Raw genomic sequence first — 19,208 nt, 5'->3', positions numbered from 1 at the left:
ACCCTTTCCTTAGAATATTTTATGGAATACACCAAAAAAGCAAAAGATACTATGAGAATATACCAGTATACAGTGATCTTATCTACTCAACCATTAACCCGTCTCTGAAGAGATTAGTGACAGATGCACATTCTCTCTTTAGACTCTATGCAATGGTCATCCCCCCACCTACAGCTGGGGTCTGCCCCGTCTCGAGAGAACCACCAGGCATGGGAAGGAGCAGGCTAATACGACATGACAAAGAAACAGACAACAGACTCAGACAGAATCCAGAGAATAAAGTTACTCTACATGGATCTGAAAATAACAGCGCTTAATATGATCAATGACTACAAGGTTGAGAATCTTAGAACACTGGAAAGTATAAAAAAACAAATGTAAATTCTGTAACTGCAGAATGAAATGAAATGAAGGATGCAATGGACAGAAACAGATGAAAAAATCAGAGAAGAGGAAATACGGTCAGAAGAAAATAGATGAGGGCACCAAGAGAAAAAATGTATGGAAAAAAAAAAGTCTCACAGATGCGGGACATGGTGAAAAGTCTGACGTGAGTTCTCCGAGTCTTAGAAGAGGGAGCAGGAGAACGGGAAAGAAGCAATAGCTGAAGAAGTAAGGGCTTGGGCTCTTCAACACCAAAAGAGGCCGAGCTTCAGACTCAAGAGGCAGAACTCAATTTGAAGAAAGCACAAACATACTATAGGCCCATCGCTGGAAACCAGACGAGAAAATACTAAAGAGAGGAGTTTGAAAAGCACATTAACTTCCAAAGAGCAACCAGAAGACTGAAACGATGGATGCTAACTGTCCTAAAAGCAGAATCTGGGATGTCACCGCAGACTTGGGAGGTGATCCCAGGAGGCAGGAGCAAGGATCAGAGAGAATGAAACAGGACGGGAGGAAAAACCAGCGGAGGGTCCATTACCAAGGGAGCCGCTGTGAGCAACAGAGGCTCCAGCTGGCTGTGACCCCCCCCAGCTGTCTCCCCGAAGGACAGGAAGCTGGGGCTCCACCATCAGTTAAGGACCAACCTCCAGGCAAGCTGACTGGCATGGGTCAACTGCGCTTGCTGAGGGCCAAGCAGGCCCAACAGAATCAGCAAACGGCCTGCGGCAGAAGGTGGAAATTCTTGGGACGGCAGTAATGTGAGGGGAGACAGAAATCATGTAAATGACTTTACGTGGTTTGTAGCAGAAATCAGAGGAGACGATGAGGAGCTGGGCTGAGGGGAAACGATGCAAGGGACGGAGGACTGAGATGGGAAGACAGTGAAACTGCATTGGAAATGCTGTGGGTTAGGTTCCAGATTAGTCATGAAGCGAGCATCACAATGAAGCAGGTCACACAAACTGTTTGGTTCCCCAGTGCACATAAAAATTATGTTCACACTATGCTCTAACCTATTAAGTGTGCAATAATAGCACTATGTCTAAAAACACAATGTACATACCTTAATTAAATATATCTGTGAAGCACAATAAACCAGGGTATGCCTGTGTAGTTTCAAAGAACTAACAGAAAATAACTGCCAACCCAGAATCTTATACCCAGCAAAAATGTCCTCCAAAAACTGAGGGAAAAACAAGTATTTTTTACAGATAAAAACCAAGTGAATTCCTCACTGGCAGATAAGACTACAGGAAATAGTCAAGGGTTCTTCAGACAGATGGGAAACGATCAGAGATGGACACCCAGACACACAGGAAGGAGTAAAGGACAATGGAATGGTTGATGTTACACTAATAAAAAAAAGGTTCACGAGGTTTAAAACATAGAATTAAAATACATGACCGCTGTGGTTTGTAAGGCAGGTGGAGATAAGGGAAGTTACAGCGTAGAAGGTCCTCACATGGTAAGTGGTGCAAGCACAACTGATATCAGACCTTAGAAAGTCAAAGATGTGCAATATAATGTCCAGGATAACCACCAGAATAATCCAAAAATGGGGTGTAACTATCAAGACTCATAAGGACAAAAGAATAAAAACCATCCAAAAGCATGAAAGAAGAAAAAAGAAAGCACAGAAAACATATGACAAATCATGAGCAAACAGTGAAATGGTAGACGTACAGCCAACTATTTACCAGTAGTTACAGTAAGTGAGACAGGAGTTAACATGCAGTAACAGTGCTCATTTCAGGAACGAAATACCTACTTCCCAGAGGGACTTTTCCCAGCGTGTTTCTTGTGCATTACCGTGTGCTGTAACACATCTAGGGCAGAAAAAAGACAAACCATTTATTACGCCAAGTGCTCTGGTAAAATCCGGAAGGATCGTGCCATGTCAGCAGACCTGGTAGAGCATTTTTCACAGAAAATTCCTTAAAGAATCCATTTTTCAAAAGATACAATAAATGATCGAATTTCCTTAAATATCACCTGAAATGTGTTCACCTAACAGTAAATCAATTTTGTCTAAAACTAGAAAAGTTAATATGAGCATGCTACTGCAAAACTACAACATTCAATTCCAGGCTTTAAAAAAACCATTAAAAAATGAAGTGTCTCAAATATTAAAAATACACATCAGTTAGTGCAACAAACACCCATGGACCCACCTCCGCAGAATCTCTAGATGTCTCTTCCTATTAAGTAACAGAACGGCCCAGAAACCACTGGGGCCCTCGGCCACCCGCCCCACGCCCCTCCCTGCCGAGGCTAACGGCTGAAACACTCCAGGCTCATTTTCACTGTCGCTGTCCTCATCTGCAGAAACAGGTGGTGGTGTTGTCTGTCTGAAGACACTGTAATTATTTTAAATGACACCCCGAGTGGCCACAAATAGGCCACAATTTACTTTTAACTTGATTAACATTGAAAGCTTGTGGGTTAACATCGGGTGTGGGCTATTATGCCAACGGTGCCTTGAGAACCCAGCCCCTGACCCCTGACCCCTGACCCAGGGACAATCTTCATGGAAGTGGAATGGCCAGCAGTAGCATCAAGCATCCAGTTAATTACCTCCACCTCACCAGTGTCCAATTGCTGTCCAAAATCCTTGTGCCAATTTAAATTCCCATCAGCAGTAGATAAGAATTCCTGTTACTTTGCATCGTTGATGTCACAGAGAAAATGTTTTGCCAATTCAAAGACTGTGAAATGATACTCCTTTGTACGTATGTATGTATTTAGATATGTACGTGTTTTAATTATTTTCTATTGACTTTTTTGGAGTAACATTGGTTAATAAAATTATACAGGTTCCAGGGGTACAATTCTATTATACATCACCTATATATTGTATTCTGTATTCACCATACCTAATTTTTTTTCATTTGCATTTTTCCAGACCACTCAAGAAGTTGAACACTGTTTAATGGCTTTTCAAGTTCCTTCTTCTGTGAACTGCCTGTCTTTGCAAATGCTGCCAATCAGACTGACTTTTTCCCTGGCTGTTGAAGAATCTCTGGTGTAGTGTGGATGTCACCTCACCTGCAAGCATCTTGCCCTCGTCTTCCAATCCCAATTGCTCGTCCCACGTTAAATTCTAACTTAGAGTAGAAGGAGCTCCGCTCAGGCTTTGCCTTGTCAACAAAGCCTTCTTGTCCCAGATTAACATTTAAAAGGTTAAGTTTTATATTTTATGTATTACACTAACTTTATGTTACATACAATTTGTCATTCACTTGAAATTTCTGTGCTTAATATAAGTAGGGATCTAATCCTATATTTTCCAATGGGAAAGCCAACCAACACCATTCACTGGGTGGTCTCTCCTTTCCCCACTTGTTTGTACGCTACCTGTTACATTCCAGGTTCCCATATATCTGTTTCCTGGCTCCTTATTCTGTTCTGATGGCTTCTTTGCCTATCCGTGTCCCAATATCAAGCAGAATGACTTATTCCAATGAATCAACACTTACCTTCCTCTTGACTTGAAGCTTCTGAGCTGTCTTCTTTTAAGTGTTCTAATATCTTGGAAGTCTTCAGAGAGGACTGCAAGTTATCTGTGGAAAGTATTCAATGCCATTAACTTTTTAGAAAAATTACCACAGAGAGATACACACAACAAATACAATGATTATTTTCCCCCCAGGGAAGATGAGAGTGGAGAGTGAGCGCAGGACGTCTCCACCAGACAGAACCTTTGAGAAAGCAGGACACAGAGCACAGAATGCTGGACTGGGCCTGGGGACCCCGAACTGTGGAGCCAGGTCTCCCCATTAAAGCCACAGGCCTGGAGCGGGTGCGGCATGTGCTCCAGTGCTTCTCTGACACTTCGTGTTGTGAGGCTCTTCAAAATCTCTAGTTGTTGTGGGCCGGTACTTTTATAAAACACAACAACAATGTTGTGGCAATGCCCAATGGCTACAAAGACTCAGGGTGTCCTCTCAGGGTCCCTTCTTCTGGTACAGAGCAGGGGCTGGCACCCCAGGGACCGGCACAAGCTCAGAGCACGCGGTGACGGCCCGGGATCACTTCTCCCTCTAAGTGCGGGCTGGCGGGCCCCAGGTCGGATGTTGCAAGTCATTCGGGAGTCCAGCGTTGGTTTTCGCAGGCGTCCGGCTGCGGAACGCCACTCTCTGTCCCACAGGAGAAAAAGGCGGAGCTGCTGTTCTCCAACAAAGCACATGCAAATGAACTGGGACATCGTGTTCTTTGGTGAAACAGCTTAGACATCCTGACCAGATTTCCCATGATCTCAACATGTACTTTATTTAAAAATTGTTTTCACAACAATCTGAAACCAAATCTCCCAGCTTCTTTAGCGTTCATTGCTCACAGCACCTAAATCCTGCCAAGCTCTCAACATGCGTTTCCTGCCGTTTACATATGTGCTACTCACTTGGCTGAGGTTTCCTGGGCAGCCCATTAAAATTGGAATTAAAAGTTTGACTTTGTGCTCCAGTGCCTTTTCAGAACCAGACAGATGTGATTTATAGGCAGTCAATGAAAAGCACTTGAACTTGGTTTAAGTAGAAAGCACCGACTGTTGAATCTACAGCAGCTCTAAAATGACCAGGATTCTCTTTTCTAAAAAAGCTACGGCCACTATTCAGATGCAGATTTAACCACATGGTTGTTCACCTGGCTGTAGTCCACTGGTCACGAAGAGTCATTCATCCCAATTGCTACTTAGCTGTTTAAAATATTTAAGGCATATACACACACCTATACACATAAATGATTCAAAAACTTTAAAAGTTAACCCGTATGTTACAATATCTAATCATACATTTTTACCTTTTCTTCTCCCATCTAAAATTGAGAAAACAATGTATTTTCTTTCTCCATTAAATACAGGAAAATAGGACTTTCTTGAAAGCAGGAGGAAAGATTTAAAAAAACAAAAACAAAAAACTTAGCCACTTGCCATTGTGGCTGTGCTTAAAATTAGCAGATTCTCCTAAGGCACACACCAATGTTACTGGCAAAATATTTGTTTAAAAAGGCAGCTGAGATAAACGTGCATAAAACTAAACACAAGGCAGACTGTGATGAATGCTGAAATGTAAGGGCAAAATCAAGCTACAGGAACATAAGAAAAAACTAGAAAATCTTCATGACGTGATACTTCTGTTGAGCCTTAAAGCAGGTATGAGTTCCACAGGCTGAGAGGAGAGGAAGGATATTAAGACTGGGCGTCCAATGAGCCCCGACGCTGGGGCAGGAAAAGGCCGGGAGCATGGGGGGCCTGTCCCACCGGCCAGCAGCCAAACCACAGGAGATGAGGAAGGAGGGTCGTGAGGCTCCAGGCAGGGCTTGAATTCCACACCAAACTTTGTTTGAACAGGTGATTAAGAAACTGACCCCTGACATGGTCCTGGGAGAGGTTAAAGTACGGTGAGAATCAGACCGTGAGAGAAGGGCCGGGCTTTACCCAGTCTCTGCAAGAAAGAGAAGACAAAAGGCCTCCCGGGCAGCAGAGTGACCGGTAGGGGGGGGGTGGAACGGAAGGCGTCCTGTGTCTGGTGCTGCTCGGCTTTTCAACAATGGCGTCAGAAATGGGAAGAACAAGGCCAAGGTCTGCAGCCTGGGAGGCCGAGAGGTCGCCCTGGGAACAGAGGGCGTGGGGGAAAGGCTGACTAGAGGGTGCTGCGCACCATGCAGCCAGCGCCGCGGCTGCTCCATGGCCGTCACCAAGGAGTGCCGCAGAACCCGGGCACCCTGCGTGCCCACGCGTGTCAGAGGCTCGGCCCCAGCTTCGAGTCCGGCTGTTTTGTGACGTTATTTTCCGTAGAACTGCAGCATAAAATTCACTTGAAACCACACGTTCATTCACAGTATGCCTCTATTCTGGGACTATCACTGCAGTGACTGCCCCCCTAGGATGGCAAAGCAAGAAACCCAGGCAGGAAAGCCGCCCAGCACAGACAGAAGAGCAGGGGCTTACTGAGGCCGTGGCGAGGGTCCGATGGGATGGGCTGGAAAAAGCTGTGCACTTTCTGACTCTGCAGAAAAGCTCGGGATGAACTTGAAAATAGCTGCCTGCGTGTAAAAAAGAAAAGAGACTTGTTAAATTCATGTCATATAAATACACAAGAGTCAGAGTTCAGACTGTAAATCAAACTCAGGTGGTCGTTTAATTCAGGCATATAAAAATAAATTGTTTTCCTAAGGAATAGAATATTATTTTCCAATGCATTTCCCAAAGGAGGAATTGAATAAAACTTAAGATTGGCAAGACTCTGATAAACAAGCTTATTTTTAATTTTACATAATATAATGGTAAGGTTTCAATTCTAGTCAAAAACGCATGCTATTTCAGCCTTTGTCCAAGTGGTCCGGCCGCTCTGATCAGAAAAAAGTGGGACCTCTTTCCTCCTCCTCGTGGAGAAAGCTCCCTGTACTCTGAGCACAGGAGGCTGGGGAGGCTGGGGTGCTGGGAGCCCCGGACACGAGGGGGTGTAGCGGTCAGGTTAGTTACGGGCACCACTACGTCCTAAAGCGCGACTAAGTGACCGTTGGCTTCGATGTGCATCGCGCCGTGATTCTCTGCTCATACCTCTGCACACTGACTTCTCATATTTTATTAACATAATTAAAAGATTGCGACTGGAGGTCTTTCCTACGAAAAGGGGCAGAGTGACAGTTCCATCTAATGGAAAGTTTCCTCCTGGGCCTGAATGCCAGCTCAGCCACTTAAAAGCTGAATGACCCTGCACAAGCCTTTTGGCTTCAATTTCCTCACAGGGAAACCCCCAATTCCTCAAGGTCAGGGGCTCACAAAAGTACAGGTGCATTGAACTGTCACCCTGCTGCTCAGCATACAAACCCCCTGTCAGTACTTCTGAGCACTTGAAATGCTCATTTAAAATGTTAATTCGTAATTTCTCCCCAAGATTTTTGACATACCATTCAGATTAATCACAAACCAATAAATCCCATACTAAGATATGACCCTCTGGGCCACAGTTGCCTTATACGTAAAGTGAAATTGCTTTACGGTACTCAAGTGTAAAAGTAAATATTCAATAGGAAAACAAAAGGGGGAAATGAACAGATGAAAGGAAAACTCAGATATGAAGTTAGGAGCTGACCTGAATCTCCAGGTCTAAACACATCATATAAAACTGAGGACCGAAACCCAAAGGCAGTGGTGGCACCTACTACCCAGTCACATTTACAACCAGGAGGTCACAAGTGCAGGCTGGCTCGCCTTCAGTTCCAGGCCCGAGTCCCGAGAGACAACCCAGGCCGACCTACGACTCCACATGCCAAGTGCGAATGCACCACGGGAACCGTGCCTGAGACACCGGCTCGGGCTCAAAGTCAGTCACAGACTGAAGTCAAGGTTCCTTAACTCAAGACCAAACCATGGCAAGTACACCCATATTAAAAAGTCAAAGAGGAAACAAACTACTTCACAGTTAACAAGAACAGCGTCTCATTTTGACACGACAAACCATCCAACGCCACGTGCACGCCGGCGCCACGTCCCCTCTTCCTCACGCGCAGTGTGTCTGGAATGGCGCGCAGTGCGCCCTTCCATGCTGTGCCATCTCCACTTCACTCATAAACTCACTTCCTATGTCCCATGAGATAATTAATATTTTGAATTTGAGAAGGAAGGCCTCATCTTAATGGTGTTGAGACCACAGGCAGATACCATGCTAATGAATTCAAAAAATGATTCCAAAGATTTTCTGAAAAGGGCTATATCAAAAAATTTTTTTTACATACCATTTCAGGAAGAAAAGCTTTTCTAAGCAGGACACAAAACCCTGAAATCATAAAAGACTGAGAAGAAAATCTGACTAGAATACATTTTAAACTACCTGCATGGTCAGGAAAGGACAAACAGGGCTCTTCAGTGGCTTCGCCAGGCTTCTCTGCCCTAAAGTCACTCTTCTCTTTTGTTATTTATTTCAAAATGAACTCATAATTTCCTATCTTCTTCCATGTTAGTATTATTTACTCTGATGTTCGGTTTGGCCACTAGAAGCCCCTTCGAGCTGGTTCTGTGCCCTTCTGCCCCGGCCACGCCGTCTTGGAGCCCTGCTTTGGGTCTGGCCCCACAGCCTCGCCTCGCACTCTCCCTGCTCCAGCCCTGCAGTCAGCTTTCCCCACGGAGCCCCGGTTCCACTCAGTGGAGGAGGATGTTCCCAGTCCCCCAGGTGCCGCCCACTGCTACTGGAGTGTGGCTGCTTCCAGACCCTTTCAGTGCAAAACATCAGCTCACCCAGGTGACTCAGCCCCTCTACAGCCCAGATTTGGGGCCCTGCAACTTTTGGCATTTCCCCGACTAAATGCACCTTTGAAAGGGAAGAGATTTCAGACTATCGATGAGATTCAGGAAAACACAGTGGGGCAGCTGATGGGGACTGGGAAAACTGTGTGAGGTCCCAAGGTGCCTACTTTGAAGTGGACTGAAGCATTACTGTCCTGTGTACAATGTTTCTTGTATCTTGTATCTTCTTCAATAAATGTCTTTAGTTTTCACATTACATGGCTGTATACTTCGTATACCGACAATCGTGAGTTCGCACCAATACCTTCAATTCCGGTGAGACAACTCTGGGCTTCATTCCGTTTTTCTTTTTCCACACCATGACTCTTTGCTCCAACAGAGAGAAAACCGGCTCTCACTACTAAGATATTCAGGCCACTCTCCCTGCAGTCACTCGCCTGCCACTGACACCGTTGCTCCCTCTCGACCTCAGTGCAGGGGCCCTCCGAACCCCACCAGGGCTCCGAGGGCCTACCAGGGCCACCCCTCACGTGTCTGCCCTTGGAACCACAGTGCCAGGCTCCCCCCACCATCACGGTGGGTTCCTCAGGGTCCCTGTCTTTAGGTCATTAGGCTACACCCCCCGAACCAGACACTGCTGCCTACCTTGCCCTGTCCTACTGAATGGCTCTAGGGCTCCACAGTTCGGAGGGACAGGAGAGAAGAGGACGGGAGCTGACAAGGACTCTGTTATTACCCACATCAAAATGAACTCTAGAAGGCTCAGAGATTTCAATGCAAGACAGAAAACACGCAATTTACAATCTGGGTATGAGAAAACTTCCAAAGGACCACATAATACCTAGAAACCATTAAAATCAGAAATTTGAATGCTCAAAAATAAAACTTTTGTGTGCTGTGGAAAAGGACATACAATATAATCAAAGTGAAGACAAATCTCAAGTTCAGAAAAACAAGTCACATGGAGAACGTGGGCACTGGCATCGCAAGGCCTGAGTCGCAGTTCAGAGCACCTCCTGAAGTGCCTAAGAAACAAGCTTTGAAACTGTTTGAGCTGAAGAACAAATATCTGAGAACATGGAAGAGTGTTTTAAACTGCACCAGGAGTAGAAAGAGCCAGATCTACCAGCTCTTCATAGTCGATGAAGTTCTAATAATTAGCACGTGACCCTGCAACAAGAATGACAGGCCAACAGGGTGAGAAACCCAGACGTGTCGTATGCCTAAGACCGCAGAGTAAAGAACCATACAGGAAACCATCAGTTCAGGAAAGAGCCAACCCCTCGTTTGGAAACAGAAATAAACGGAGATCCACATGTTTCCTTAATTTCTGGATCTGAACCGCTGGGACGGTTTTCAACAATCACATCGACAGACCCAAAGCACCGCGGTTTGTGAAGCTCCCGTCCCAGCTGGGCTCCGACCCCTGTCCAGCGGCCCGGTCACCTTCTGCTCTCAAACAGTTGGTCCCACCCTCAGTCGGCCGCTTCTTTAGCACGTCTCTTACTCTAGAAGAAAAAAACGTTAGCTAAGAGGTTCCCTCAACTTTGCCTCGTGAAACTATATCCACACCTACCTGCCTGTGTAAGGACTCGTGCCACCAATGACCCCTGCCTCCACCTGCACCCCTCCCACCAACCCCATCTCCTCCTATCTCCCCAGGCACTCGGGTGCTTTGGGAGCTGACCCCAGACAGGGCCTGTGCTCCCCACCGTGGGCAGCATGTGCCACACTCCTCCTGCCCACGCCGTCTTTTCCAATCACCTTCAACCTCACAAGGGCAAAGCCCTGACCTCAACCACCACACTGTGCCCGCACCCCCGCTGTGCTGACCCACCGTGTCCCGGGAGCAGGCGTTCAGGAAGTGGTGTTTCCTTCACCTTCACACCCACTGGCCTAATCTTACTCGACAACTTAAAACAACACAAACACATCTCAAAGCCAAGCTTTGGACAAGGGCCTCTATCAATAAATACTTCCTGGGGAAAGGAAGTTTCACTGCACATCTGCATACCTGAGAAGCAATCATTTTGGATTCGGGAGAGGTGAGGCGCACAATGATAAAAGCATTAGTGTGGTGTCTTACTGTGAGCCCAGACCTAAATATCAGAAGGAGGAAGAGTCCACTGCAAAAAATCCTCCGAGAAAGAGCCCCAGGGCTCTGCCTCACAAGGCCTGCGGACAGCCGGCCACCAGTCTGGGACACCGCCGGGCGCCGGGGCAGCATCGGTGACAGGTACCTTAGGACGGGCTCCAGATCAGGATGTCGCCGCTCCTCTCGCTTCAGCGGGCCCTGATTCAGGGCTCTCAGGATGGTCTTGTCAAACGTCTCTGAAGACAATTCCTTGGGAAGCTGGAGAAGAAGAAGCACAGGGCCGGTGTTAAGTTTCCACTGGCTGGTAGGTGTGTATGCTGCAAACGACAGGAGGCAGACAGACGCCCCTGCTCAGTCACCGCACCCCCAGCGCAGCTCCAACTTCACCCTCACACACAGGGCCCCGCTGGGAAGTGGCACAGGGACGCCCACACGGAAACATGCCGCCCGCCTTCCAGGCAGCTCTCGGGGCTTCCCAGGGAGCAGGGGCCCCCAGCGGCTCTCAGCACGCTTCTGGGGCGCGCCTGCACCGACCTTGCACTTGAGCTGGCACATGCCACGCTGAAGGGACACCACACCGAGGTTCTTTAGTCTGAAGGAGCGTTTTGAACAGCGCAGCCAGTGCTATTTTTACCCTGAAACCGTGTTCTGAAAAGCATGCTCTCGCCTTTACAGTTATCCCCTCTGTGCCGCCTTTCCCACCGAATCTCGGGCAACATCAGGTTGCCGGTGCCAGACATGATATCAAGAGCTGGGTGTGAAAAACGGGGTGAAAACTCTGACTCTAACGTGCATTTAAAAAAAGAAACTCTAATTGAAGTGTTTAGTAACCTTTTCCTCAATGTGATGGAGGCACCCTCAGAACAATGTATAAGAAACCACAAAAAAAAAAAATCACTGGGCATGAAAAATTTTAAATTAAAGACAGAATTTTAAGTCATTATATTTAGAAACCAGTGTACTTTTTAAAATTCTTAATATAATAATTCTATATAAAACTACCTTTCCAAGTCTTTCAAGAATTCAAAGTTTTACATTTGACTTTTGATAACTAGTCTTTGCAACTCACTTTTAAATGACTGTCACTTCCATTAAAATTCAGGGTAGAACCATTAATTCAGTATCTAAGGAGACCCAGGAATACAACAGTCTATATGAAGGGTCGGTTGAGATATTGATCTTTAATCGGAAAACCCACAGTACGCATTCTTCTGACAAATCGGAATTCTGAGTCAGCAATTCAGAAATGGAAAATTCAACAAAGGCAGCAGAAAGTGGCATCCGTTTCAGGAAGAGTGAGATGGTGGAATCAGGGTGTTCCGTGAGAATGAAACTCCCGGTTCTTTATTAACCTGCTGCGGTCGACGGCTCGGCTGGCACCCGGAACACCACCGGGTCCTCTGACCAGCAGCAGGAAGAAACACGTTCCAAATCTGCACATTTTCCGAAGAAGTGAGTGCTCACGTCAGTATCTACATTTCGAAAGAGTCAGGACAGTAGGCATCTAGTCCCTGCTTTAAGCAGGGTTTCTGCTGAACACGTGCACCAGCCACAGGAAACCAGCTCCGTGGAGTCCACTCCCGAACTGCCGAGGCTGCTCTAAACCCAGGAAGGCGGGAGCAGGTCAGCCCCCACCTGCTCCACAGCTGTTCTCATGACAGCGTTCTCTCTGGGCAGTGTGTGGATGTGCAGAGATCTGCAACCCGACTTACTCTCCAGTGGGTTTTATCTTTAATTCCCAGAGACTATTTCCAGTTCTAGAGGAAGGCATACTTGCTAAGAATATAGCTTTAAATCGTCTCTTCTCTTCTAGTCACTGTTCTGGATTTTTGCACCCTCGGTCTCCGCTCCAGCACGCCTAGCCTCCCGCCTGCGGAGGCCTAGCTCAGCTTCAGCACACGCTCAGAGTGCTGGAAGGTTCGCATCTTGCTCTTGCAAGCTTTTCTTAAAAAAAAAACTCAGAGGCCTAACAGAGAACCAAGCCCCTACAAGGCTCCACCACAATTTCTGACTCCTTGTGTATTTGTTCCATCAACAAATCCCCCAACTGCCCCAGGCACAGTCACAGGCACTGCGGGCACAGCCCGGAACGAAGACACAGCCCTGCTGCTGCGGAGCTCCCACACAGCCACACGCAACGCCAGACAGGTGTCAGACAGTCGCTAAGGAGCAGCGGGCGAAGGGGGCTGGGAGGATGCGGAGGACAGAGGCTGCCGGTTATGGGAAAACAAGAATGTGAACGCGCTGACCTCGAACTCACTCCCCTACATCATGGCACAACAGAACCATGATTCAAGACCAACTACAGAAGTTAGAATGTACATGCTGTCCACAGAACGGTTTTTGCTCTTAGCGTTTGCAGATGACTTTAAAAGGAAGGTAAGAAATAAAAAGCTAGATAGTAAACTTGAAAATGTACTTGAAATAAGCAATACATTTCTAGAAGTACACAATGTTGCCGATTATTTCATAAAACCTGATAAGGCATTTGTCCTAATTTAGAAAAATACTGTATTCAAATGATGGCTAAGCAGGGGGACAATTAGTCATCATGGCTCTGAAAAGTGAATTATTTATTTGGGGCTGTATTTTTTCAAGTACCTAAGCTTTTAGAACAATTGCATGATGAAAAGGAAAGGTGTTCAGATGAACAGCAGCTGAAGCCTCGGGAGGCCCAGTGGGAGAGACTGCCCGGGCGCCAGGCCCCGGGCCGTGGAGGCGCAGTGGGCAGGTGAGCGGCAGCCCCGCTCACTCTGGGTGTGGAACCAGTGCGACGGCGGCAGCGCTGGACTCCGCCAGGCCCACCCCTGCACCGCATATGCGTATTGTAACGTTCCTGGTATTTAGTTCAGGGACAGTTAGTTCCGGCTGGCTGTCCATTGCCTGCAACCCGCCCTCCTGCACCAGAGCGTGGTCCCAGAAAGGGCAAGAGAAGACAGGAACAAGAAGCACACTGCTAACCCACACGAGCCTGCTCATGAGTACACCTGCCCGTCAACTCTGATAAATGTCTTCTGTCCAGAGAGAAAGGTCACAAATAGGTATAAGAGAATTTGAAACGTGTGTGTGGGGTGGGTTGGGGACACACTTCCATACTTGCTCCTCAGCAGGCAGGACATCAGCCAGGAGTGACTCTCTCCTGGGGGGGGCGGGGGGCTGCAGAGGGCCTCAGCCCCGACCAACAGGGCTCACCCCCCACCGTCCCTCCCCCACCATCCCTCCTCCCTGCGGTCTGAGGCTGACGCGTCACGTGCATGTGACCTTCAGTGATCTGAAATCAACAACCCCCCACCTTTACATGCAGTCAGGTTAAAACAGCCACGGGCAATGAAAATGGTCCAGTCGCCCCAGGGAAATCCCACCCAGTGGGGACAGCACGGTAATCTGAGGGCGGTCCCCCCCGCCCCCCCCCCCCCCCCCCCCCGCCTGTACCGTGCACAGCTGGGCAAGCTGGACACAAACAGCCTCTCAGCTGTACGGGCAAACAGAAAGCCATGTGACCCGAGAGGGCAGATGCACGGTGACAAGCAGACAGCTGAACACCAGCACTGTCCTGAGAATTTCGTATGTTACCAGTTCAGTCACTCTGTCCCTCCTTTACCTGAAAGTTAGTAAGTGAGTGGGGAATGTTTCCTGCTTCTGGACTTTGTTTTAGCTCTGTGTTAACAATAAATTCTGAAACGTCTGCTTATTGAGAAACAGTAATTTATTGGTTAACCATTTAAACCTATTCCCTATTTCAATATTTATCTCTATTCACATGCTGTTCTAAAAATTAACACTAGTAGAAAAGAAACAGAAGTGAGTTTGAACAAAATGATCTAAGATGCCTGTCACGTGGGTAAGTCTGTAATAAGATGTTTCCATTATCCCTTATTCTCGATACTTTGGAAATCCTATCCTTCTGAGGAGCAGAGGGCCACCTGGACCTCACAAGAACAAACGAGATGTATTCAAGGAAGCCCATAGAGGGAGCCAGAGAGCCACTAGATGGAAGAACCACAACCAAACACAAATGAGCCCTATCTCATTTTGCAGACTGAGTCTTGGGGCTCCTGCAAGCAGCCCCCAAGAACACATCTCGACAAGGAAGCAGAAGTAAAGTACCATTTGTTTAAAAAATGTTACAAATCCTTCATCATGTCCTTACAATGGTAATGTAAGGTAAGAATACTTGTATTCAGAGTAATGTGTCATTTTCCACAGCCAATGTTCATGGAGAGTTCTCCAACATGTATACATGTTTTTTAAAGTTTCTATTTTTTAATGAGAGAGAGAGAGATCACTTTGTTGCTCCCCTTACTGATGCACTCACTGGTTATATGTGCGCCCTGATGGGGAAGGAACCTACAACCCTGGCATTTTGGAGGCGATGCTCTAACCAGCTGAGCTACCTGGCCAAGGCTGCATATACGTGTTTTAATATTCCTGGTATTTATTTTGATATAAAGGTTTTGGATTCTGTATATTACGTAAAAGTCATTTTAACAAAGAAATCTATACTTTTACCTTCAGTAGAAATTCCTGTAGTTCTTGGTACGTTTTTGTTACTGTGGTAACTGAAAGATCAGACCAATTTACCTGATTTAAAAAAAAACACATATTAAATGGTTACTTCTTAGGCTGGGAAGAGACGGGAAAAAAGCCATGTGTACAACAAAGAGCCTACTTAAATTGTATTAAGATGTTAATAACTAGAAATGTAAAGTTAATCTGGCATTGTCATCATTTCTTCAAGTTTTTAAAATTAACAGTCCACTAATATACTCTACTCAAAAAGATTTTCGCAACTCCTTTCAAATCACATGGTCTTCTTAAAAATCTGTTTTTAAAAATACATGACTATATTGCAGTGATTTTTTGGAAAGGGGAGCGCCTCACACTCGTCCTGGGAGGTTGCAGAACCCCGCGGGGATGCTCGGACAGCACGGCTTTGCACCCCACGGACAGAAACCCCTCCTCCTGGGGCTTGCGGAGCACACCTTCCTGAGCGCACCTTCCTGAGCGCACCTTCCTGAGCGCACCTTCCTGAGCTCACCTTCCTGAGCGCACCTTCCTGAGAACAAGAACCAGTGCTGGCCCCCTCCTCAGAGACGCTGTGCTGTGTTTTTATGGGGGCTTCTGAGGAGGCTTCATCTTCACCTCAATTCTTTAACATCTGTTAAGGTCTATGGGGCACGCATGACCCATTTAAAGATGGGGAAATTAAAACTCAAAAAGGTCTTACTTAGATTTGACCCTATGTAACCACAAGTAGCCAGAACGAAAATCTATTTGCTGCTTTATCTCTTGGATACTTTTAATTCAGTGGACCTGACGGTGACCCACTAATAATTTCTACTTTATACTCGAATGAGCTAAGTAAATACTTGAACTATGCTAATATCTAAGGCTTATCAACTAATTGTATCATATTAATAATGAATCAGACACTTATAAATACAGTAAGTCCTTACTTAACGTCACTAGTAGGTACTGTGACTCAAATAAAACGATGTTGATAAGGCTGATTTTACCATGGGCTAACTGATACGAACAAGAGTTCAGTTCCTAGGGCATCTGATTAATTTTAATGAGACAACATTAAGTGAAAAGCTATTATGCAAGGACCTACTGGACATACAGAATTTTATCTGGCAAACCTCAAAGCAAATACCTACTGACACATCTTTCGGATGAATTTTAGTCACTCAGGTGTCTGTGCAGCAGCTACTTGGCAGACACTGTCTCAGGGAAGGGGATAGGAGTGGACAAGGCGCTGCTGGCTGGGGTCAGAGTGCGGGACACACGTGAAAAGAGCAGGCAGGTACGGTTCCCGCCAGCGGGCAGCGCTCCAGAGAAAATGAGCAGGGCGTGGTGCTGGCGCAGGGAGAAGCAGGTCAGATGGGGACCATGAAAGCCCTCAGAGGAGGGAGCAGGAGGGCCGGCGTGAAAGCGGCAGGGCTGGCGGTGGTGCAGGGTCCGAGGGCAGCTCGCTCCACAGCAGGGGGTGTGGACCTTGAGGAAGGAACAGCCGCAGAGCTCCAGCAGCACAAGGACGGCCGGTGACGCCGAATGCAGAGAGCAAGGCGCGGCTTTATGCCTCAACGTCACAAAACTCAAGTGGAAAGTAGGAATGAGTACTTAAAATCTGCAAATTGAGGATATTCCTCCCACCAAGCAGAAGCCAATGCTCTGGAATTCGTTCAACAAATGTGCTCAGTGAGCCAGACGTGGCCGGGTGACCGAGGATGGAGGTCCCTGCTCTGCCATGAGACAACAGTCCACTGGAGAGAAAGAGCACGCGGCCCGGGCGTGCGAGCCTGCGAAAGGTATGAGGGTGGTGGACCTCGAATGAGTGAGGATGGCCTGCTGGAGAACAGACGTGACTTCACGAGGAAGGCAGAGCTAACGTTCGGCAAGCAACACCTCTGGGGAGGAACCAAAGGGAGGAAGCACGGCGACGCGGCGTCTTTCCATTTGGTTCAAGGCGTGTATGACCCTAGAGAAAGGGACAGACAGGGAAGGCTGGCAGGGAGAAGCAAGGATGCCGTGGACAAGGAATCCATGTGACAATGGGCAGGCAAAAAGGAGACCTGGGCCCTTACAAAGCTGGGCTTGAAAGATAATTAGAGCTGCTTGAAGGGCAGAATGACAGGAGAGCAATCAGAGATAAGAAGACAGGGCCACAAAGGCCAGGGAATAAAACCACGGAGAAAGAAAAACAGGAGAAAAATATCAGGGGAAATAGCGCAGGACAAGATAAGGCCTGGGATCCTCATTCAAAAGTACTGGTGAGAGTGTTCCCTTTTCCTCCTGAAAGATTTATCTTACACCTTCCATCGAAGGCCCTCCCTCCTCTCTGATGAAAGGGGCTGGGCCGTCTCAGATGACGGTGGTCTGGGAGCTGGGCCACCCTGCAGCACACACTGCGAGCAGAGCGTTCCCTCCGGTCAGACAAACGTAGGCACAGGCATAGCTCTTCTAAGTTAGCAAACCTGCCAGAAGTTTCTCCAAAGGCCACTTTTCATTCTTTCCGAAAGATTATTTAACATGACATAGGAGGTATCTCTTGTGGGTGAGAGTAGCTTACTTCGAAGGTGTACTCCCAATATTTGTCAGCCCTTTTTCTCTGGACTCCTTTCAACATTATCTTCTCAATGTGCACAGCTGAAAGAAAGAAAACAGGCTGACTCGTTCTACAGAGACCAGACATGCATTTCAGTTACCCGACGCGACACACACAAATCAGTAAGCTATTTATCTTCATCTTTACTGTTGCCCTTATATCTTGAAATAAAGCAAAAAAAAACCAACCAAAAACCAAAACACCAACCCAGAAGCACAGCTATGTGCCACCCATCCATGAAGCGCTTCTTCTCTGCGCCCACTCGGCACGCTGGGTGCCTAAGGAGTCTCAAGCACTCTGCTAAGCACCAAAGATAAAAAAGATAAATAATAAAAAGGTGCCCACAGTGAAGATTATTTCTGAGATGATAATTCTGAAAGCTGTTATTCATATTACTACAAATACAGCATTTTAGATTCATTCAAAATAAACAGTACTTAAATAATAATGAGGCTGGTAGTAATGAAGATGATAAAGGGCTTGGGAAAGAAACTAGCAAAGTGACCCAACAGACTAGCACCACTGTTGGATTCAGGGGGAGGAGGTGGAGCAGAGGAGGAAGGGGTTCACTTTGCCTGAGAGGAAGAAGTTAAAATAGATGAAGTCGAGTACACAAAGTAACAAAAGTATGTAGGAAGAATTAAGATCGTTATAGATCACGGAAGGTGGGCAATGAGAAAGCAAGAAACATGAGACACAGAAATTTGCTGGTAAACAGACATTCATAATCAACTAAGGGGATCTCATTACCAGTATTTTGTGACAACTTTCCAAATAGACTGTGTCTGGTGGCCTGCTTCTGGGCCAGTTCCCCCTTAGTGGGTGACAAATGTTGAGAATGAGACAAACGAAAACCCCCATAGCCTGGCGAGAAGCCCGTGACTCCTCGGAGCTCCCGCAGCATCAGAGAGGCCAAAGTGGGGGAGGCAAGTCTGCTGCTTCCAAAAGCCTTTCCACTCAATTCCGCCAAGGATGCTGCTGCTAAACAAAAGCCATCGGAACTGACAACCTGCGTTCAGAAGTGTAACGCAGCTCGACCTCTGCCCATGGGTGGGCCGCAGCGGGGCCACCAGAGCGTTACGGCACACGGCTCTGTCTTCAGCCTCGATTTTGAGCTCTACCTGCCGTGATCTATCAGAATCCAGACAGAGGACAGAGGGTATGTGGTGAGGGATGGCTGATAATGCGAGGGCATCCTCCAACCTCAAAAACTGTAACTAAAAAGCATGGATTCCATACATGTGTTTGAGAAATTAAGAATACAGAAAAGTTATACCACCTTAACCCCTAGCATTTTGATACATTTGAAAAATATATATTTTTTTTTTTTTAAAAAGGACCTTCATGGTTAAACGAAACTGTGCCTTAGGGGA

At 46.8% G+C, this 19,208-nt stretch overlaps 1 protein-coding gene across 3 annotated transcripts in view; it reads right to left on the bottom strand.

Moving 5' to 3' along the window:
* ZCCHC2 (zinc finger CCHC-type containing 2) overlaps positions 1-19,208 on the bottom strand; it is a 48,333-nt gene that overhangs the window by 15,343 nt on the left and 13,782 nt on the right. Inside the window, exons 3-8 of one of the 3 annotated variants that reach the window (XM_037156429.2) lie at positions 17,800-17,876; positions 15,237-15,308; positions 10,873-10,985; positions 6,335-6,429; positions 3,864-3,947; positions 2,156-2,213 (exon numbers count right to left, since the gene is read on the bottom strand). In XM_037156429.2, coding sequence (XP_037012324.2) covers positions 2,156-2,213; positions 3,864-3,947; positions 6,335-6,429; positions 10,873-10,985; positions 15,237-15,308; positions 17,800-17,876 — 499 coding nt within the window. The remainder of the gene's footprint in view (positions 1-2,155; positions 2,214-3,863; positions 3,948-6,334; positions 6,430-10,872; positions 10,986-15,236; positions 15,309-17,799; positions 17,877-19,208) is intronic. The other 2 variants (XM_053664154.1, XM_053664155.1) reach the window with 2 other exon arrangements.

This window comes from Artibeus jamaicensis, unplaced genomic scaffold (genome assembly GCF_021234435.1).
Source record: "Artibeus jamaicensis isolate MK-2021 breed Jamaican fruit bat unplaced genomic scaffold, CSHL_Jam_final contig_354, whole genome shotgun sequence".
NCBI classification, from domain to species: domain Eukaryota; kingdom Metazoa; phylum Chordata; class Mammalia; order Chiroptera; family Phyllostomidae; genus Artibeus; species Artibeus jamaicensis.
The sequence above is the reverse complement of the archived record's forward strand: the minus strand, read 5'-3'. Positions and strand labels throughout refer to the sequence as shown.